Source organism: Ailuropoda melanoleuca, chromosome 1 (genome assembly GCF_002007445.2).
Source record: "Ailuropoda melanoleuca isolate Jingjing chromosome 1, ASM200744v2, whole genome shotgun sequence".
NCBI classification, from domain to species: Eukaryota; Metazoa; Chordata; class Mammalia; order Carnivora; family Ursidae; genus Ailuropoda; species Ailuropoda melanoleuca.
In genome coordinates this window covers 96,389,049-96,409,669 of record NC_048218.1, presented here as the reverse complement: position 1 = coordinate 96,409,669, position 20,621 = coordinate 96,389,049, and the positions used below count along the sequence as shown (strand labels likewise).

The 20,621-nt window shown below is 31.0% G+C and overlaps 1 protein-coding gene across 1 annotated transcript in view; it reads right to left on the bottom strand.

Annotated features, from left to right (window-relative positions):
* The window catches only part of SI (sucrase-isomaltase), a 92,067-nt gene that overhangs the window by 47,353 nt on the left and 24,093 nt on the right, over positions 1-20,621 (bottom strand). The window contains exons 14-25 of the mRNA XM_011224093.3: positions 19,673-19,757; positions 18,472-18,589; positions 16,922-17,093; positions 13,463-13,579; positions 11,375-11,529; positions 10,449-10,533; positions 9,622-9,678; positions 8,401-8,525; positions 6,724-6,812; positions 4,039-4,088; positions 3,136-3,306; positions 918-1,073 (exon numbers count right to left, since the gene is read on the bottom strand). Of these exons, the coding sequence (XP_011222395.1) occupies positions 918-1,073; positions 3,136-3,306; positions 4,039-4,088; positions 6,724-6,812; positions 8,401-8,525; positions 9,622-9,678; positions 10,449-10,533; positions 11,375-11,529; positions 13,463-13,579; positions 16,922-17,093; positions 18,472-18,589; positions 19,673-19,757 (1,380 nt within the window). The remainder of the gene's footprint in view (positions 1-917; positions 1,074-3,135; positions 3,307-4,038; positions 4,089-6,723; positions 6,813-8,400; positions 8,526-9,621; positions 9,679-10,448; positions 10,534-11,374; positions 11,530-13,462; positions 13,580-16,921; positions 17,094-18,471; positions 18,590-19,672; positions 19,758-20,621) is intronic.

The following is a 20,621-nucleotide window of genomic DNA, read 5'->3' as shown; positions in this document are numbered from 1 at the left end:
CGGCCAAAGATCAAAACTAATTAGTTTATATAAAAGTGGAAGCTAGGACCTAAGAAAAAGAATGGTAAATGGTGGCACTGGGGGATGGTTGCCTTACAACAGTTCATTCTCCCATCTTTCTTATTCATTAAATTATTATATTGCTGGGAGAAGTGACATCCCCATCTACATGTCCCAGTCTCTTTTGAGGAAGTTATATATGACCTTCAAAACCTCCTTAAAATAAAAGGGTATAAACTGATTAAAATAGGATGCCCTTGGGCCTGGAATGAATACATAATTCAGAAGACATAAAACAAACTTGAGGATAAAAAAGAAATGGTAAATATAAGACACTGATGACAGGGGGAAGGCCAGTATAGCAGGCATGGGACTCTTTTTTTTGTAAGAGAAAAATAAATTGTGTCTTGTTTAACCAAATCATCATTCTGTTGAATGGATGGATGACCAAAATAACTGGCTAGAAATTATCCTTAGTGGAACTGATACAGCCCACCAATTTCAGAAGCTTTAATAACTTGAGACAATGTTTTTGAAAGACTGGCTCCTACTGGCATAATACCTTAGTAAATTAAGCGAGTCAGCCATAATCAACATCTAATAAGAGTTCAACAAATAGAGGACTATTTTATTAAGTAAAATGGGCACACTTTATTAAGTAAAGTAAGGCACACTATGCAAAGTGCCTAGAAAGCAACCTATACATCCACTTAGTTTGGCATTTACTAAACTTTGTCTTTGGAGAATTAATTAAGATAAAAATAAATTGTCTATCAAAGTCCTATTTTCAAATTCCAAATGCTTCTCTAGATGAATTTAGTTTGTAAGCTGTAGAATTAAAATTATAATACATAATGTTTACATTGAGATGTTTATGTAAAAGCCATGCTACGAAACATAATTAAAATTTTTAGTACCGTCTCCCATAAACAGCCACGGGCTTCACACTTTTCTTTAGTTGCAGTGTCTGCATCTGGATAACAAGTAAACCTTTGATTTTCTGAGAAATTTTGATTCCATTGAACGGTAAAGTTTTTTCCAAGGTTAAAGTTGAGACTGTAAATTAGGAGACTCTGAAGACAAAGAAACATTAAAGAATATTTGTGAGCACTGGATGACTTGAAAATCCTTAACATTTATGAAATGCAGCAACCAGAGTAATTCTTCAAATCAAATCACTGGTACTTTTAATAGGATACTTAAAGAACAGATATGAAAGGAGAAAATATGTCATACCACTGAAATGGCTAGAGCCTCAAGACAGGAAAAGCATGAGAAATCCTAGAATACTGATGAAAAGCATTATTGCTAAATCCAGACATGAGTTCTGTTCTCAGTTCTGCCGTTTAATGCTTATGCTTCTTTGGGACAATTGCCCCTCCTTTATTATCTTCAATTTCTTTCCCCTGTAAAATGGGGATGATGGCCCCTACTAACGGAGTGCTACACAGGATGAAGGATAAATGAAATTTAAAGCACTAACACAATGCCTAGGGCAGATTAGTTGTGAAAGAAATATTTGTCCCCTCAAGCGTGGGAAAAGTTAACGACTCGGGTTGATGTGGAGGCCCCCAGAGTTAGAGGAGGGAAATATTTATTTCTTCAATTCGGTCTCTAATTTGAGACACTGCTTACAATATTTGAGGGATAAGTTAGAAGATAGCATGGCATGATGTAAAAAAAGAAAAAATCAGAGGATAGTTATATACATATATTCTAATACATAATGATTTTTATTATTAAGATACTGCCAAGTTATATTTGTTGTCTATATACCTTGAGAATAATATGGGCAAAATTTATCCCAGGCTTCTACCGTCATAGCTTACTGTTTGATATCAACTTACTTCCATACCTCTACATGCAGAACTGAAAATTCATATAAAGATCAGTCAAAGCACAGCAGAATTAGGAAGGTGTGTCTATTAGGGTCTGTGTAAATCTTACATAAGCATAAATACAGACACAGATATAAATTGAAATTGCAAAAACCAGATAAAACGATTTTTGTATTATACTCTCTTGATAATCTTTGTTAGAGTCATAAAGTTCTCACTAGGCCTGTATTATTTAATTTATAGTAATTATTAGAGTCCTAGGAATATACAAAATTATAGTATATTTACTAAATAAAAATAATTAACCAATACATATTTTTATGAAAATTGCGAAGTGAAAAACTCTGGGCCAGAGGGCTTAGGAATTGGAAAAAAAAAATACCCTAAGAGAATATTCTCTCTCTCAAGTAATTTAGAATTTATGCTGATATTACCAATAATTTAGGTTGTATTTGAATTGTGGAAAAAAGTCAATAAAAATCATTTCAATGGTTTAAATTATTATGATCTACATTTTAAGTATAGTAATTTATTACTCCAAGCAACATTATGATTTAAATATTATATTTTACAGATAAGGAAGCTGAGATAATAAATTAATTTGATATGTTTAAATGCACAGATTGCAAGGCTGGAATTCAAGCCCTATCCCATGACTCCTTTCCCTCCCTACTATACATCTTGAGATTTTACTTTTAAGTAATCTCTACACCCAAAATGGGGCTCAAATTCACAACCCTGAGACCAAGAGTCCTCCATGCCCTCCTGACTGAGCCAGCCAGGTGCCTCTCTAGAACACATCTTAAAAGAGACAAAAATTACAATTGCCCTAGTAGGGAAGAGTGTAAAGAAAAATTCAAAGAAAAAAAATACAAGATATATCAAGGTTAGTGAGAGTTCTTGAAAGGAGAAGCACTGGGAATGACTGAAGAAAGGGATTAAATCAATATCTTAAAGAGTATTAACTGAGAAGCAAAAACATTTAGAACCTTTACTGTATGCAACAGGTGAGTAAGTTAAAGTTCAGGGTAGGAAAATGGTATGAAAAACATTAAGAAGATGTATATAAGTGATATCTAAGATAAAATGAAATAAAGAGAAATAGCAAGGAGTCCTTTTAATGTCGATATCTGAAATCGGAGTGACCTAAAATGGAATATTGATACCAAAAGGGAAAAAAAAGAAAGAAGTAACGTCATGAAGAAAAAAAAGTCACAAAACCAAGAGACTGAATGGTTACATAATGTTAAATGTGAGAATATATGACAGCTAAAATATTTTTAAAAATTTAATTTACCTGGTTGGAAGCAGTATAAGTAAAATTGCCGTGAGCTTTCACTGGCTGATTATCTTCCACCACTGTAACTTGTGTAACAGGATCTATCAACCCAAGGATTTTTATAGTCTCAAATGCTAAAGTGGTTCCTTCCTGGTATGATGAATGTGTGCATATAATATCTAATTTGTTCTGAAAAGAAGTATATAACAGTATATGTTAAGTAGAAGGCCACTGGATACAAACCTGAAATAATATAGATATGAAACAGAAAAAGAACCAATCATTTATGCCTCCATTCCTACCAACTCTCCACATCCAAGTAGCATATATAAATATACTCAATAATAACTCTTTTGACTTTCTGTTTACATGCCGTAACATTTATTTTCAGAGATAACCTGAATTACCTATGATGCAACTCATATATCTTTCTTCTTATTCTAGCCTTAATGTTGATGAATAACAGCTTTGGCAACTAAGAATATATGAAGAAATCCAACATCTACAAAAACTATTGCTATTAATTATTTAAATTTAGCCTTGTGTGTAGATTTTTCATCCTTACTCAAAATCCATAACAATTATTGCTGTGACTGACATATTAAAGCATTTTTGAATATGCTGACATTATTTTCCTAGGTCATGTTGCTTAAACCAGACATAGCACTTTAAGATGTTTGAAGATTTTTGTGCATCAATTTCATCATCACAAACTTATCTGTTACATTTAAATATAAAATTTAAGGTAATATATTTATAATTTAACAACTTAAATTTAAAAATTTAACAACTTATTTCATTTCTTTCTGTTGAAATCTGAAAGTAAATGTAAACATTGTTCCAAAAGAATTTCATGATAAAGGCATAACTCAGACATTAGCAAGATATATGTTCAGCTGTGTGTCCAAGGAGAATACTTACATTAGAAACTGAAAAAGTATATAAAATGTAGTTGCCATTTTGTATGGTATCTGAAATGTGGGGAAAAAAAAAACAACAGAGTTATCAGGTCAAAATGTAATTCTTTATTAGTTAAATCCTCTATTTTTATGGTTATGTAACACTTAAGAAATTTAAAATAGAAGGTACTGTTTATGGGCGCCTGCATGGCTCAGTCAGTTGAGCGTCCCACTCTTGGCTTCAACTCAGGCCATGGTCTCAGAGTCCTGAGATTGAACCCCAAGTCAGGCTCTGCCCTCAGTCTCCACTTCTGTCCTCCCTCTCCTTCTGCCCCTCCCCCTGTTTGCACATACTTGCACGTGCTCTCTCTCTCTCAAATAAATAAATCTTTAAAAAAATTATTTAAAAAGATACTGTTTATTAATGAAGCAAATTAAAAAGCTTATATTTTCAAATTACAGTCGTTAACACCTATATACAAAATAATCTCGGTAGTTTATTATCCCAGTAAGTAAAGGTAATGATTGCATAATGTGCCTCATTTAATTTTTCAAAGATGGCTAAAATATTTCTGAAATAAGAGAAAAAAACTTATGTAAAATGTACATAACTGTAAATTCATTATTGAATGATATTTTATCTTTTTCTAGTAAACCAGTAACATCCAGTTTATCTTTGGAAGATATGGCACATCACAATTGTATTTTGCATCTTTTTTTTTTCAGTGTTTGAGGAAATATGGCAAATCTGGAGATAATTTATAGACTGAAATAAACTTTAATGAGGAAAATGGAAGAAGACAACGATTTTCCATGTGCATGCAAGAGAACTTTTTATTAACATGTTTCTTTAATACAGAAACTGAAGATTATAGCTAAAATAATTTGAAAGAAAGTAAAAAAGTAAAAGGAATCTGAGAATTTATATATATTTTCAACAATATTAATTTACCTAAAATTTTAATCCTAGTTAATGAAATAAAAATCATAACCTGACTTGAAGGTCATTTTATTGTTTATTTGTTTAGTTACAAATTGATTATTAGATTATTTTAACTTTTCAAAGCACATAACTATAGAGATACCATATTTGATAACTGATTAAATTATATATCCTTCATATTTTTAACCATCTTCCTAGATTAAAGTAAATTATCAATATCTATTTTTATATAAAAAGGCATATATTTGGGCATATTTATATAATTTGAGATATAAGAATAACCTTAAAATCACACCCCACAAACTACCAATGCAGGTATGATCTCAACAGCATTCTTTAACTGATGATCACAAATAATTTAATTCAGCAGGAATTCAATCTTAAGGAATTTCTATGTGGTAAATGTCTGGAACCTATTCTCATGGGAGAGCTCACCCTAGCGTGCTTAGGCTCTATGGTATCTGAGACAGAGAAAAGGCTGGTGTGCCGGAGTAGGATGAGAGAAGGAGAGCAGTAGTGGATAAGCATGTGTGTGCACATATGAGCAAAAATACATATCATGGTGAGTGGTCTAGGTCTAGGTAAAGAGTATGGCTTCTGACTGAATAAAATGGAGAATAATTAGAGGGTTTTGAGCGAGGTGTGATGATCTGAATCACCGTTTAAAAGGATTACTCCACCTGCTGGATTGTAAATAGAATGTAAATGGGTTCAACAAGAACTATAGACAGACCAGTTAGGGAGCTATTATAGGAATTAAAATGAAAGATAGCAATGATAGTGATGGAACTGATGAGAGAACCCAGGTCAAGGTAGAACCAAGAGAAATTCCTAGGCTGTGAGAGAAAATGGTCAACTTAAGTTTTTGACATCTTGGAGAGATAAAATCACCATCAATTGACAAGGGTTAAGTCTTAAAAAAACATGAATTTTTTCATAGATTGCATATTTTCAAATTATAAGAGAGCACACCAATGTATAGACTATTTCTTTAAGTCAAGTTAGAGATGTTCGGATGTTTCATACCCATATAAAGTCATATGGGATATTCTTTAATACATCTGAGAAGTAATGAGCTAAAAATAGAACTAAACTATAGCTTTTTGTACACACTAATACAAAACACATACCTAAGAGTCTTCTATTAAAAGAAACAGGATTAAAAAAAGCTTAACAAATTTATGATGATAATTGTAATTGACTAAATCTAAACAGATAAATGGCATAATTATATATTAGCAAAAAAAAATGGCTCATTTTTTATTCACCTGGGTACTGAATGCTCAAATTTGGGGCTTATGAAATAAAGTTAAATACATTTATTAATTAAAGTAAATTGTGAAATATTTATATGATACCATTCTTACCTCAAATAATTTAACATTAATTAAACAATTTTTTATAGTAATAAAATAATTTTAGTTTTTAACCACTACAGTCACTTAAGAGAGTTGAAAATATGACAAAATTTGTATTTTTGTGAATTTATTATTCTAATTAAAAGAAATAATCTGATAAAAAAGATATCTATACTTGTCAAAAACTTTCACAATGAACTAACACAGAAAAATATTGTAATTCAGTATTTATAATTTAAAGAAGATGTTAAATTTCATAAAGTAACCTAACCCTAAGATAGATAGAAACAGGAATTAAAAAATGAAAGTTATGACATTTTTAAAATAGATATAATGTTATATCAATAAAGGCAAACTGTCCCATCATCAGAATGAACATTTAAAAGTATATAATATTGAGACTTACTTTTAGTTTCTCCATCATCCCAGAAAAAGTCTCCTTTTGCTGTGTTATCTTCCTCTAATGCAACTATAAGTCCTAGAGGGTTCTTTCGGCTGTTAAGTAAGTTTAGGTATATAAGTGATTCAAAATAAATTTATAATAGTGAAATATCCTATAAATAAGTCCATTTCAACTAACAGATCTGTAGGCATTCTGTATTCATGTGAGAACATTGATATCAATAAAATTCGTGTCTATATTTATTAACTTTTCCATGAGAGAAATAATTTATACACTTATAAAATAAATTAAAGAAATAAATATAATAAATATAATATGGAATTTCTTGGAGGCAAGATACCAACAAAATTGCAACAGTATAATGATACTTCAATTCAAACAGGAAAAATTAAATATACTTCATGAATGCAGAATATATTTAACATGTATTTGCACATCTCAATTAACTCTACCTTGCAATTTATCAAGACTACGTCTTATATACATAATAGAGAAAAGTACAATATAAACACACTTTAATGCTTAGGAGACTATCTATTAACCTTATAGATGAGGCTAATTCTATCATGAGAAATGAGACATGATGAACACGATTTTCTTTTCAATTACTGTAGGTTTTTAAACCTGAATATAGTACCCCTGAGGCTAGTCCAGGCAGTGCTCTATGTAGAACACTTTCCATCCTGCATGCTCACCAACGTGTATGCTTCTCTTGTTCAATGCCGCTCTAGAGTATAACTAATTTTGGGGGGAACACAATCATGGAACAGTTACCATCTGAAAATAATCAATTCTAGAATGCCAAAATAATTAAGTTACTAGCCCACATTCATTCACTCATATATTTGTTTCTTCAATAAATATTTAGCAAAAATAGCATATTATGGGCTGGACATTTATTATTGGTTTGGGGACTAAAGCAGGGAAAAGTCAAGTTCCTGCCTTAATGGAGTTTATAGTCAAAGGGAGTGGACACCCTACATACAAGATAAAGTAAATAATATAAGTCCAGATAATCTTAATGTTATGAAGAAAACACAGCAGGATAAGAAATAAGAAGGGACTACCCCTTGGGGTGTTACAGAATATGGGGAAATATGTGCATTCAATATAACCGCCTCTGTGCTCTTTACCCAGAATGAACACTGCAAGATGGAACACAAGAATTTTCATGTTCTTCTTTTTTTCTAAATATTTCTGGAATTTACTCTCACTGAACAACTTAGTTTCTATCTCGTTCTTTCCCTAAACAGAATTATCCACTTCATTTATCATTTAAAGTAAAACATGTTAGCAGAAAGAAAAACATTGTGACATTTATGTATCGAAAATCTAAATATGTAACTGACACTTTCAACATTATATAAACTTACTTTAATTATTCATATTTTTATGAAGAATAAGCAATTAACTTTATACATATTCTACAGAGAATGTCAGCACATTTTTGGTATACAAAAAAAATTATGATCTACTTACGTTCATTTTTTAAATAAAAAAATTTGTAATAATGTTACATAATTTGTATCTTTTTATAAATGATTACATTTAAGAATTCCCTCCATGTGTCAAATATCTTCTGGTGAAAAAACTAAACACTAATCTTTGATTCTTAATAAAATATTAAATATTAAAACTTGAATTATATTTCAGATTTCAGTTAATGATTTTTCATTTTACCTTGCAGTTGTAGTTACAGCAGGTTGTTGAATGGGGATAATATAACCTCCTCTAAGATGTAATCCTATTTTGTCTCCTGGAAGATACATATTAACACGTTGCTTTTTCCACGGCCTTTTTGCACCCTAATATTTGGAAGTTAAAAAGATTTTTTATTATTAGTGAAGACTTTAATCCCGTTTCACAAGAATTCAATATTATACATAGAAATAATTTTTACCTTGAGCAATTCATGTCATCTAAATGAATATTAATATGCTGTTTTCTAACTTTGAAAAAAACCATTTTTTTCAGCTTACTGAACAAAACAGGAGAAAAATAAGTTCACTTTCTCAAAAAAATTAAAAAATCAATTCAGAGAAATCCATTTCCCCTCTACAATAATTAATATTCTTAATTACTCCTATTTTTATTCTTTGTTTTGGTTTAAAATTAGGCATGTCTTTAAAAAGCTTTTAAAAATCACTGTTTCAGGGTGCCTGGGTTGCTCAGACGGTTAAGCTCAGGTCACGATCTCAGGGTCCTGGGATGAAGCCCTGCATCAGCCTCCCTGCTCAGCCAGGAATCTGCTTCTCTCTCTCCCTCTGCCTCTCTCCCCACTCCTGCTCTCTCTCTCTCTCTCACTCTCTCTCGGAAATAAATAAAATATTTTTTAAAAAATAAAATGAAATAAAAATCATTGTTTCTATAAAAATAAAGGGTCTGCTTAGCAAATATAAGTGATATGCAAAATAATACCTCTTAAATACTTCTCAAAAAGTCTTAGTCAATTAAAAAAATAGGTTGTATATGAATGCTACAATGTTGCCTTTTCAAGGTTGAAATGAAAATCTTTCCCAAACTCTTGAGTATGCCACAAATGCTTACCATTAGCTCAATAATTTATTTCTGCCAATAAGATAAATATATAAAGTAGGAAAAGCATCAAAATAAGTCACCACTCCTTCCTGAAATTACTCCTGACTTTTATTTCCACAATTTAAAAATGAATACTATAATTCTTTATACTAAAGAATGTAAGTTTATATTAATCATATGCAACAAAACATGTATACCTGCACAAATTTTACACACTATTCAAATTTGAAATTATTCTTTTTTTTAATAATAATAACACAAATGCTGAAAACAGATATGCTATGTGTTGGGAAGTAAGTTTCCACATACAGATGTTTGACAGTATAATACTTTTGAGTCTATTATTATATTAAGGTTACTTACAGTTTCATAATCATACCAAGTAGCATTAGGGATGTATGCACTCACTGTATCTGCTCCCTAAAATAAAGCAAGATAATTTATACACTTTTTATTTGTTTACTTTAATACTTCTCAGAAGAGTATCATATCAAATATTAAGTTGGGTTTTAATAGTCAAGAAAAAAAATTCCTTTGCTTGCTACACTCCAATTTTTTCTATAAATAATAATCAAAAAGCTATTTCACTAGTTTTATATAATAATATAAACCACACCAAAAGCAAAGTTGAAATTAATTTAAGTAGCAACTAAAAAAATGCATTTGTATTGTTATAATCTACATGGTAATTGCAAATGCATACACATTCATTTCTGTATATTTCCATGGGCATACGGACTTCTAAATAATGGGTAAAAACCAAAAAACTCACTCCACTATATTGTCAATAGTTTCATATGATCCGCTACTTTCAAGTTCCCTTTTATTTACAATTTAGCAAAACCTCAATGTCTATTGACATATGTCTATATCTAGTTAAATGAGAGTTCATTATTATTACTATGAGTTTGATTTTGATGCCATAAGTAAAGCTTTCTTTTTTAGAAGCATATTAATTTTATATAATTTTCTTCTCCCAAGTTACATATTATATATTTGAAAAGCATAAATCTACTTAACATTTTTATAATTTTTCAGAATTTCTTCTACATTTTAGAATTCAACATTTATCAGGTTGAAACAGTCAAGTTAAGTAACATTTATTACCACGTCTTTTTTATAATTTTGTGTGGATTTGGTTATAAAGTGTCCTTTAAAAGCAATAAATTTATTAAAATCGTAAGACCTACCTCTTTCAAGACAGGAGTAATAAGTAATGCGGGGCCCCATAGGAACTGAGTGTCCTCACTCCAGGTATTCGTATCCTCATAAAACCTAAGAATGACAATTCGCTTCAGAATGACAATGTTTACAATATAAAGATAAAAAATAAGTTTATCCAAATCTTTGTTTGGTTTATCACTTCAGGTTTTTTCCTAGCAATAATTATTAGCTTTAATTTTACTTGTTTGATATGTCATTTTGAATCTATGGTTCTTATACCCTATGGTTCATCTGACAAGAAAGAAGGAAGGAAGGAAGGGAGAGAGGGAAAAAAGGAAGGAAGGAGGGAGGAAATTAGTTCATCTGGGCTCAAAAAAATCTAACAGATATGATAAGGTTACTTATTATTTGTAATAAATAACTATTCTGTTTAATTCATTTTCTCCTCTAAGATAAGTTTGTAAGGTACCAGAAATCTTTCAAATTCTACTTTCTCCTATTTAAATTTCTCATTATAAATTCCTGTTTTAACCTGGATTTGAAAGGGTCTTTAGTTATTTCTTGAGGAAAGTTCTTGCTTTGCTCAAGATATACAAAGACACAATTTCTCTGCAACTATACTAAACTGTTTATCTATAGTTAGATGATTTTGACAATATATATGGAATATGTCTTCAATACTGCATATTTAATCTTACTAATATAATCTCCCTAATATATCCTATATATTGTTTTCCTTTTAAGTTCTATTCAATTCCTGCATTTCTAGCTTAATCTTGTCCAATCATTAATTATATTTATTTACTACTATTATTCCATAGTTCATCGGATGATTTATATGGATGCAATACAAGAGAAATCTATTTGACATCTTGATTACTCTCCATTAATTTTTCAATATATGTCTGAATATAATTTGAAAGATATTAAAATTCTTGAACACGGTACTCACTCATGAAGAACTGGCCTTGCTACTGTTTCTCCAAACATATGGGCTTTGTAAAACAGAGTATAGAGGAAAGGTAGTAAGGTATAGCGAATATTCAAATAGTGCCTTGATGAATTAACCAAAAGAGAATTCTGCCCAAAAAATGCTGGATCCTGATGCTATGGAATAAAAAGAGACATTGAAATAAAAAAGCTAAAATAATGAATGAAAATTAAAAAAGATACACTTAATCTATTTTTAAAAAGCAAATTATATATATTTTAGCTTGTTTATAAAAATTTGAAATTGTTCCTCTTTCATCATCAAAGTATATAAGTATTTTTATTTTTTATGTTTCATTTGGATATGTGTTTGAATTGAATTTATTTTAAACGGGACATTTTTCATGTAAATCTAGATAAAGACGAAATTATATTTTAAGAAAGAATTTTTCACCTATATTATTTGGGGAAGATTGAATTATTGGCTCTAATTTTCATGTTCCCTTGTACACACAACCTTCACTGTGTAATTCTGCAGTTCCTACCACTAAAGGTGGAGTGCACTCCCCCATCTCCTGACTTTGTGCTCAGCTAATGACATATTCTGGCCAATGGAGTCTTAGTACATGTGACACATTGATGTAAAGGCTTGAAATGTGCTTGCCTGAGGACTTAACTGCCTTGTGCCTTGTTGTTGCCATTCGAAGAAAAAGCCCAGCTAGTCTACTGGCCGGGAGATACAGGGAACAGACTGCCTACCCAGCACATAGGCTTGTAACTTGAAGGACAGCCTTCCTGCTGTGCCCAGGCTGGATCAAGGGACTCTCTTAGTGCAGCTGCAGCAACGTGAGCAAACCTGCTTAGACCTCCTGCTGTGGGTAGCACAATTAACTGAGGGTACCATCTACTGCCTCTCTGGATTCACCATCCTTTTACCCTGAAGATATTTCCCTTTGGCTGCTCGCAGCTATTCAGTGAGCATGTGAAGGTACTATTCAGGCTCATTCCATTTTCCAATGGTCACCTGGAAACTTCCTTAGAATTGGGCTGCAGTATGTGACTCTCCCTAAAATCCCTCATTCCTTGCCTTCATCTTCACCAGATTCAGATTCCCATTTTTGATATGAAGGCTCTCTTCATTTTTCCCTGCTCCCTTCCCTTTACCCTTCACAAGTATTTCACCAATAAATCTCTAACCCCTCTGTCTTGGCATCTGCTTTTGGAAGATAGAAATGAACACATGGTGTGATGTAATTCATATCAGCATCTCCCATGAGCACACATTTCTTCAAAGCACCATTCAGGTGGATAAGGAAATGACTAATCCCCAATTGATACCTTTTACTTCTATTCTGTCATGCCTCCTTCCAGGCAGAGCTCTGAGTAATTGTCCCTCTTCTCAAACAGGATTAATGGTTCCATATTTAACCAGTGGGTGAACAGTGAATAATTTCTCAACTAACATGCACTTAATTGATTTAATGGTTTCACTTAATTTCCCCATTTCCTCTGAGAAATATGTCTCTGAGAGCCCAGAGCGCGCTGCATTCATAGGGGTGGTAGAAGTGCCCAGTATGTCCTTGTAGTTCTGCTCCCATCAGTTCAGATGCATGTGTGAGTTTTATTTTTCACAACCTATCTCTCCAGTTTTACTTATTATACAAACACTCTGGACTCAAACTACTTTTCAAGTCTCTTGAATTTCTTGTGTTTCTTTAATAGAACAAAAGCTGGAAATCCTTATTACTACATTATATTTTTTGTGAAAGTTACGTGGAGCTTACATTGTTAGAACACAGATTCAGAAAGCTTTGGCTTTAATTTTAAATATTAAATTATTTTAAATTAAAGTGATGGAACACATTTGTATATGCTTTAGGCTTAAATAAAATATTTATGTTGTGACACCATTGCATTTCATGATTTCCTTATTTGACCATTTTTTTAATATATAAAATATTTATAGGCCTTGAGGTGAGGACTTCTAACTCTTCTTTACAAATTATGCTGCAAACTTTCAGACTATATCTTCTATAGATATAAATTTAAGTACATTGCTAAAACCAGAATTCGGTTTTATTTAAAAACATGGAGAACAAGAGGCATTTACCTCATATACATCACCATTATGGTTCCTGGAAAATGGATAAAATGCCCCAAGTTGCATCCACCTTCTGCACAGCTCTTCTGTGGTATCAGCCACAAATCCACAGATGTCCGCTCCAACCTAAACAACAAATACATCTATTATTCATAGTGTAACGAGTCTCAAATTTGCCCATAGCATCACATTTTATGCCTCAATCAATTAATATACATTACTTAACGATCTTTTTGTTTTACCGTCTTTATATATTCTTCCTTAACATAGTGTTATATTTTCCATTTTTGCTACATACTTGCCTCTAATTGCATTATTTTACTTTTTTTCATCGCCTCTTTATACATTGTTTAGTTTCATGTATTTACTTTCTGCCTTGATCTAATCATTGTTAATTCAATATACAACGTGAAATTTTATTATTAAAATGTGTTGTTTCTTAATACAAAACTCACCTCCTATGAGTTTATTTTTTTTCACTTATAGTAATTACTGTAATAAGAAAATAATAAAAAATGTTGCCTAACATGTAGCCATATAAAATTTCATTCCTCTTCAAGGACCCTCCAGAAAAAACTACTATTCTTAACTTAGTATGTTTACATTTATGTAAATGTTTACAAGCATTTCTTTATTTTTCTAAATAGTATGTAAGCACCCATAAACAATATATAGTATTGTTTTGCATTTTTATTAACTTTATATAAATGGCATATTGTATGGATGACACAGCATTTCATTTTTTTCTCAAAGCATTATTTTTGTGAGATTCACTTGTGTTAAATGTGAACATTTAGTTCTAGTTTTCTATAATATGGGACCTCATAACTATGAAAAGTGCTCCTGTAAGTTTTACATACAGGTTTCTTTGTTAATATTTAAAAAAACTTACTCCTCTTCTATGGTATTATATATATAAATAGTTTCAAGATCATTTTCCTGGCTTATTGGAAATACACATTGTTTAATCAAAACTGGTTGTAACCATTTGTAAACATAATGACAGTACATGAAAATTTCCATTATACTGTTTCTTGCCAATTCCTGTTATTTTCAGACTTTTAATTTTTGCCATATATATATATATATACAAAATGTATACTTCACCAAAGTTTTTAGTTGCATTTCTCTGATTACTAGGGAAGTTGAGAAATTTTTCATATTTTTACTGAGTCCATATGGGTTTCTCTTTCTACAGAATTATCTATTTACATCTTTCCCTAATTTTTCTACTATTTTTGCCTTCTACAGATTTATAGTAGGTACTTTAAATTGAGTATTATTTATTGGCTATATTAATTGAAAATGTCATTTCCTGGTATGTGGGCAACTTTTTATTTTTAACTTTTAAAATAGTCTTTTAATGAACAAGTTTTTTTTTCACTTTGTTGTAGCCAAATTTATGTTTCTTTATTATTTGTGCCTTCTGTGATCTGTTTAAGAAATTATTCCCCTAACCTAACATCACAGAATTATTCATATTTTCTTCTAATATGTCCAAGGTTTACTTTTCACACATAGATCTTTACTCCATCTGAGATTGATTTTTGTGTATGGTGTGAGGCATGGACCGATATTTTTTAAATGGATAATCTACTGTGCATATGAATATTTGATACTTTCTTCACTGAGCTATAATGGTAGTGCTATCAGTTTACATATTTCATTAATGCATGGGCCTATATCTTATTTTGCTGTATTAATCTATTCAAATATACAGAGACAAATATCATTGTGTTTATTACTGTTTTATCACATGGGGTAAATCCTGAAGCTCTTTTCTACTTCTTTAAATTGCATTGTTCTCCACATGAAGTTTAAATAATCCTTGATGTTCCCCAAATTCACCTTATAGTTTAAATTGGAATAACACGAACATGGATAATAGTTTGGGAAGAATGTGTATTTCTAATACACTAAGCCTTATTATCTATGAAGATGACATATACTTAATTTTTTTAGTTATTTAAAATTTTCTCAAAAAAGTCCACATTTAGCTTTAATATTTACTCCTGCCTGTTGTATGTTAATTACTTGCTATTATAAATAACACATTATCTTAAAATAAATTATAAGATTGCTTATTTTTTTCCTTCTTTTTCAGACAAAACTGCTGAAAATGCTGTATTTTATTCAAATTTTCAAAATAACCTTTGTAATTTCACTTTGCTAATTTTTCTCTAGAAATTTTGCTTTCATTGTCTTAATGTCTTCTCTTATTTTCATTGCCTACTCCTTTCTTTAGTTTTATTGTTTTTTCCCCATTATCTTAATCAATTCACTTTACTCACTAATATTCAGCATTTCTTTGCTTTTGATCTTAGCATTTAGGTCTACGAGTTTTCCTCTAAAATAAATTTAGCTGATATCTCACAGTTTTGATACGAAGCATAATTGTGAGTGTTCAATTATAAGGACTTTCTCCCTCCTCCATTTCCATTCAGTTTATTTTTTGACTCACAAATCATTTGATGATGTGTTTTTTAATTTCCAAAGTCAAGACTCTGTCTGTGTGTGAGTGAAGTTTTTGTTGTGGTTTTTGTTTGGCTGGTTTTTGGTTTTCCTTTTGTTTTGTGTATATGAAAGAAAGAATAAGTAATCTCTGTAATTTCTTAACACATTTTACATTATTTCTTTTTATGTAGTGGCCTTCTTTGGTGTTGAATATCAACACTGTGTACTTTTTTTGCTTGATATAGAGACATGAGATTTTTTATGTTTAGAATTGCCTAAATTTTCTCCACTCAACATTTTGAGACTTTCTCTGTCTTTATTTTTTTTACTTTTCTTTTATTTTCTTATCTTTTAAATAGAGGAAATAGCTTTATTGTTTTTGTTTTTGTTTTTTTTTTTTGGTTGGTTTGTTTGTTTTGTTTTTTTAAAATATTTTATTTATTTATTTGACAGAGAGAGAGACAGCCAGCAAGAGAGGGAACACAAACAGGGGGAGTGGGAGGGGAAGAAGCAGGATCCCAGCGGAGGAGCCCGATATGGGACTCGATCCCAGAACGCCGGGATCACGCCCTGAGCCGAAGTCAGACGCTTAACCGCTGTGCCACCCAGGCGCCCCAGCTTTATTGTTTTTTAACCTAAACTGACAATCTAGTATTTTAAATATGTTTAGATTTTTGACATTTACCTTTATTACCAATATATTTGGGTTTTTCCCTACCATCTTATCTGGTACTTTATATATATCATGTAAGCTTTTTCTATTGGTAACAAATTGGTATTCGTTTTGGTATTTTGATTTGCTTGATTTTATTTATTCTATTTTCTCATTCTAATAGATTGAATGTTATAGACATCATCCATATTCTTATTTTTCTCATAAATTCCCTAAGAATAAGGAATAAATTTCTCTGCAACATACCTTTAGTCATTTTATTGAAAATCTTTAAGATGATAATATTACAAAAGTAACTAATTCACATTTTTTTATAAATAACACTGTATGAAATTGCTTACCAGTGGCATTCCAAACAAACTGAACTCCAGCATCCCTGCAATAGACCATTCCATTTGCTCCCACGAAGCAGTATTGTCTCCTAGCCAATGTGCAGCATAGTGTCCAGACCCAGCAAAAGTTGACCGGGTGAGAATAAAGCTTCTCTTACTAGGAAAAACTTTTTCTACAGCTCTAAAAATAAAAGTAAATTAATAAATAAGATTTATTTTTATAGAAATATAAATATTTTATCATTCTTTCATACCTATTTGGTATTTATTATCAATATTTACTTATTTAAATACATTCCAATCAAACAGAGAAAGGAAATCCATTAGAAGTGGTTCAGACTTTGGTTTTCTTTACTAAATTAAATAAACATGTTTTTTGTATCCACTCATCATTTGTTTTTAACATATATAGTCTAAACTCATTGAAATTCCTTTATAATATAAAATTTCATAAACTGAACTTGAACTCTGTACACATTTTTGTGGCACAATGATGCTATTGATATATTAATATCTGTATTTTCAAATATTAGCATGTGATGTTGGGATAAAAGTTACATATTTGAGGGGCATTTTAGTTTGTTTGTTTCTAGAAGTTTACTATCCACAACTACTAGTATTATTCATCTCACCTCTACTGGTATTTGAGTATTAATGATAATTTTTTTCCATTAATGCGAACTATTCAAGAAAAGATCCAAAAGTTTGATTTAGTATATAAGATTATCCAGACTACCTTAGTAAAAACATGTTATTCTCAGGTGGCTATTCTAAATTATTATCTTTATAATATTGAACTATAGTATTGGCTTTTTTCTGGAATTTGTGTATTTATACACTTCAATATATACTGCTCTACTGAGTTTAAAAAGTGAAATAAACACTATGAAGATCATGTATAAAAGCTGTAATATCATGGTATGTCTTGGGTCTTGACAAATGTGGGTTTGCATTAAATTTGATTGTGGTTACTTAATTATGAGAAAATTAAAAATGTATTGAGATCAGGATCTGGGTTTTATTGACAGTTGCATTATATGTCCTTATATAATGCTTGGAAAATAGTAGGCAATCAAGATATGATTGTCCCCTTCCTTTATTTTTTAACTTGTTTCTTTTTTATATACAAGTGACACACTGCCTTAGAAAATTACTTTGGGAGATACTACGTAGAAAATTACATTTTAATTGAAACCCTTGATTTTGAAAAATAAAGACTTATTTAGAAACACCACTCTCCCAGACCAATTGTGAAGTTCACACTTAGAACGCCATTATATTCAGAGATAGCAAACTGAATCAAAACGTTGAGGCAAAATTTAAATCTGTGAATTTTAAAAAAAATCACAGTTTAATACATACACCACATAATTCTTGGTTAACTAAGATCCAAATACATGAAGATTAGTAAGAGTACTGGTGTTTTTAATGCCCTAATTTTTTACCACGAAAATGCTTTGTTTTCTTATTCTTGCTATTTTCCAACTATATTCTGAAATTATAACATACATCTCTACACAATAAATGTGAAAAAGGTTTCTGAATGAAATTGCACTTACTTCTCTGTGGCTATAGCCATGCTATACCCATAGAGGCTGTGAACATCATACTGCTTCCCCCAGTACTGCACAGCATCCATGCAAATTGTTTTGGAATACAGGAGTTTGTCAAGAATATCTTAGAAAAAATACATAAGAAATAATTTTTAAGAGATATTTTGCCATTCTAAACTTCATAATGTGCTATGTGAGATCATATTTGGTTTAAAAAAATGAAAGACAACTGAAACTAAGTTCTAAACCCTATTCCTATTGACTGTACGGTTTGCACTTATACTAATAAATATTCTGATTCCAAATTTCAGTACTGAATAAACCCATAGAAAAAACACCCTTTAAAAATATACAAAGATAAATATACCCATTTTTATTATGCATCATATAAATATACACCCATTTCAAAGCTTTAGAGCTTTGTTTATTTAAATATAATTTATTTTTTATTATGTTCAGTTAGCCAACATAGAGTACATTAGTTTGTGATGTAATGTTCAACAATTCATTAGCTGTGTATAACACCCAGTGCTCATCACAGCACATGCCCTCCTTAATACCCATCACCCAGTTACCCCAACCCCCCACTCTCCTCTCTGCTGAAACCCTCATACATGTAAATCTGTTACACAGTTACAAACCATTCAAACCTCTGCTTTTCAGAAAAGTTTTTTATTGTTCTTTCATTTGCAGGCTTTTGTGGTATTTCCATAATTACTGTCATTTTTCTTCAGATGTACTTATTGCTATCTATTCCCCCAAGAGGAAATCCTTTTCTTTGGTAAATTTTTTACCCATTTTTAATGGTGAAAAACGTGTTTCTTAGAATATATGAGATGTAACTATTCACATTAGGTTCATTCTAAAAACTGTACAGACTTACAGTATAGTGCTCATGGAAAGAATCTGATCATTTAAATTATAATTTCAAACAAATTTTGTTTCTTTTCATTAATTACTTAACATGGGCAATTTATCAGTGATCAAGAAAGTCAATATGCTATACAAAAATTTAAAATCATTCTCCTTTTCTTAAGCATAAAAATTTAGGCCCAAAAGTAAAACAAAAACCAGCAAAAAAAATCATTGATTACAGGGTCTCAAAATTGCATCAAAGTTTGTGATTTAGAAATACATGCTAAATTTACCAGTCAACAGGGAAAATTATTCTCAGTTAATGGTCAGTAAAGAACCAAATAAAATTTACCAGGAGTAAAAGGCGGATAATTTAGTTTGTTGTTTTCGCATCCTTTCTTTGAACCTTGAATAAAGCTGGAAACTTCATTCATGTCCTGAATGGATATAATGTGAAGAAGAGCAGATTTTAAATAACAACAGAAGCATCTTAGATGGGATTCAGGGGCTGTATATAACCCGAATGTTTTTATTTGCCTAATTTTAATTATACACATAAAACATTAATTACATTACAAGTATTAAGCAACTGTCTTCTCTAAATAGTTGTATCATTCTTCTCACTAAGTCCACCACTGTACCCATTTCTAGCACATTCATTTATTCAACGTAGTTCACTCATTTCCGCTGACATTTATCTAGTTTCTATGATGAGCGTTGCTGGCAGCTAGGCACAGCACTTTTTGCATAGCCCTCAATTCCTACACTCTCATAAGAGAATGAAAATGAAAAAAGGTAAATATCATTTTGGTATTCTAATGAAAATAGTTACTACCTTACTGAATCCCTGAGAGCCTCAGGGAACCCGAGGGCAACTGGACCACAGTATAAAAACCAGTGACCTAAACATCTCTTGGAAGCAGAGTTGCGTTTATAGATTTTTTTGCCATGCAAACCTGGGCCCCAATATTGTCTTGCCACATACTAGTTCTGTGACCATAAATTTAAATAAAGGCTTTGAATGAAAAAGATAATGTATATAAAATCATACATCACACTACACGTGCTCAAGAAATAATGAATTTCTTCTCCCGCTCTCTTAATTGCATTGAAGGACTTCCGCACATTTTTGAACTTTATTTTCCATGTCTCTGTGATATGCAGTCTCTGCTCTCACAGAGGCTTCACAGTCAAGTCCCTTGTTAATTTTGTTTTCCTCAGAAGAAATATATTTTCTTTATTACTCTTCCCTTCTTCCATCCACATCACGCTTAGATGGAATTAATGTGAAAAATTAATGT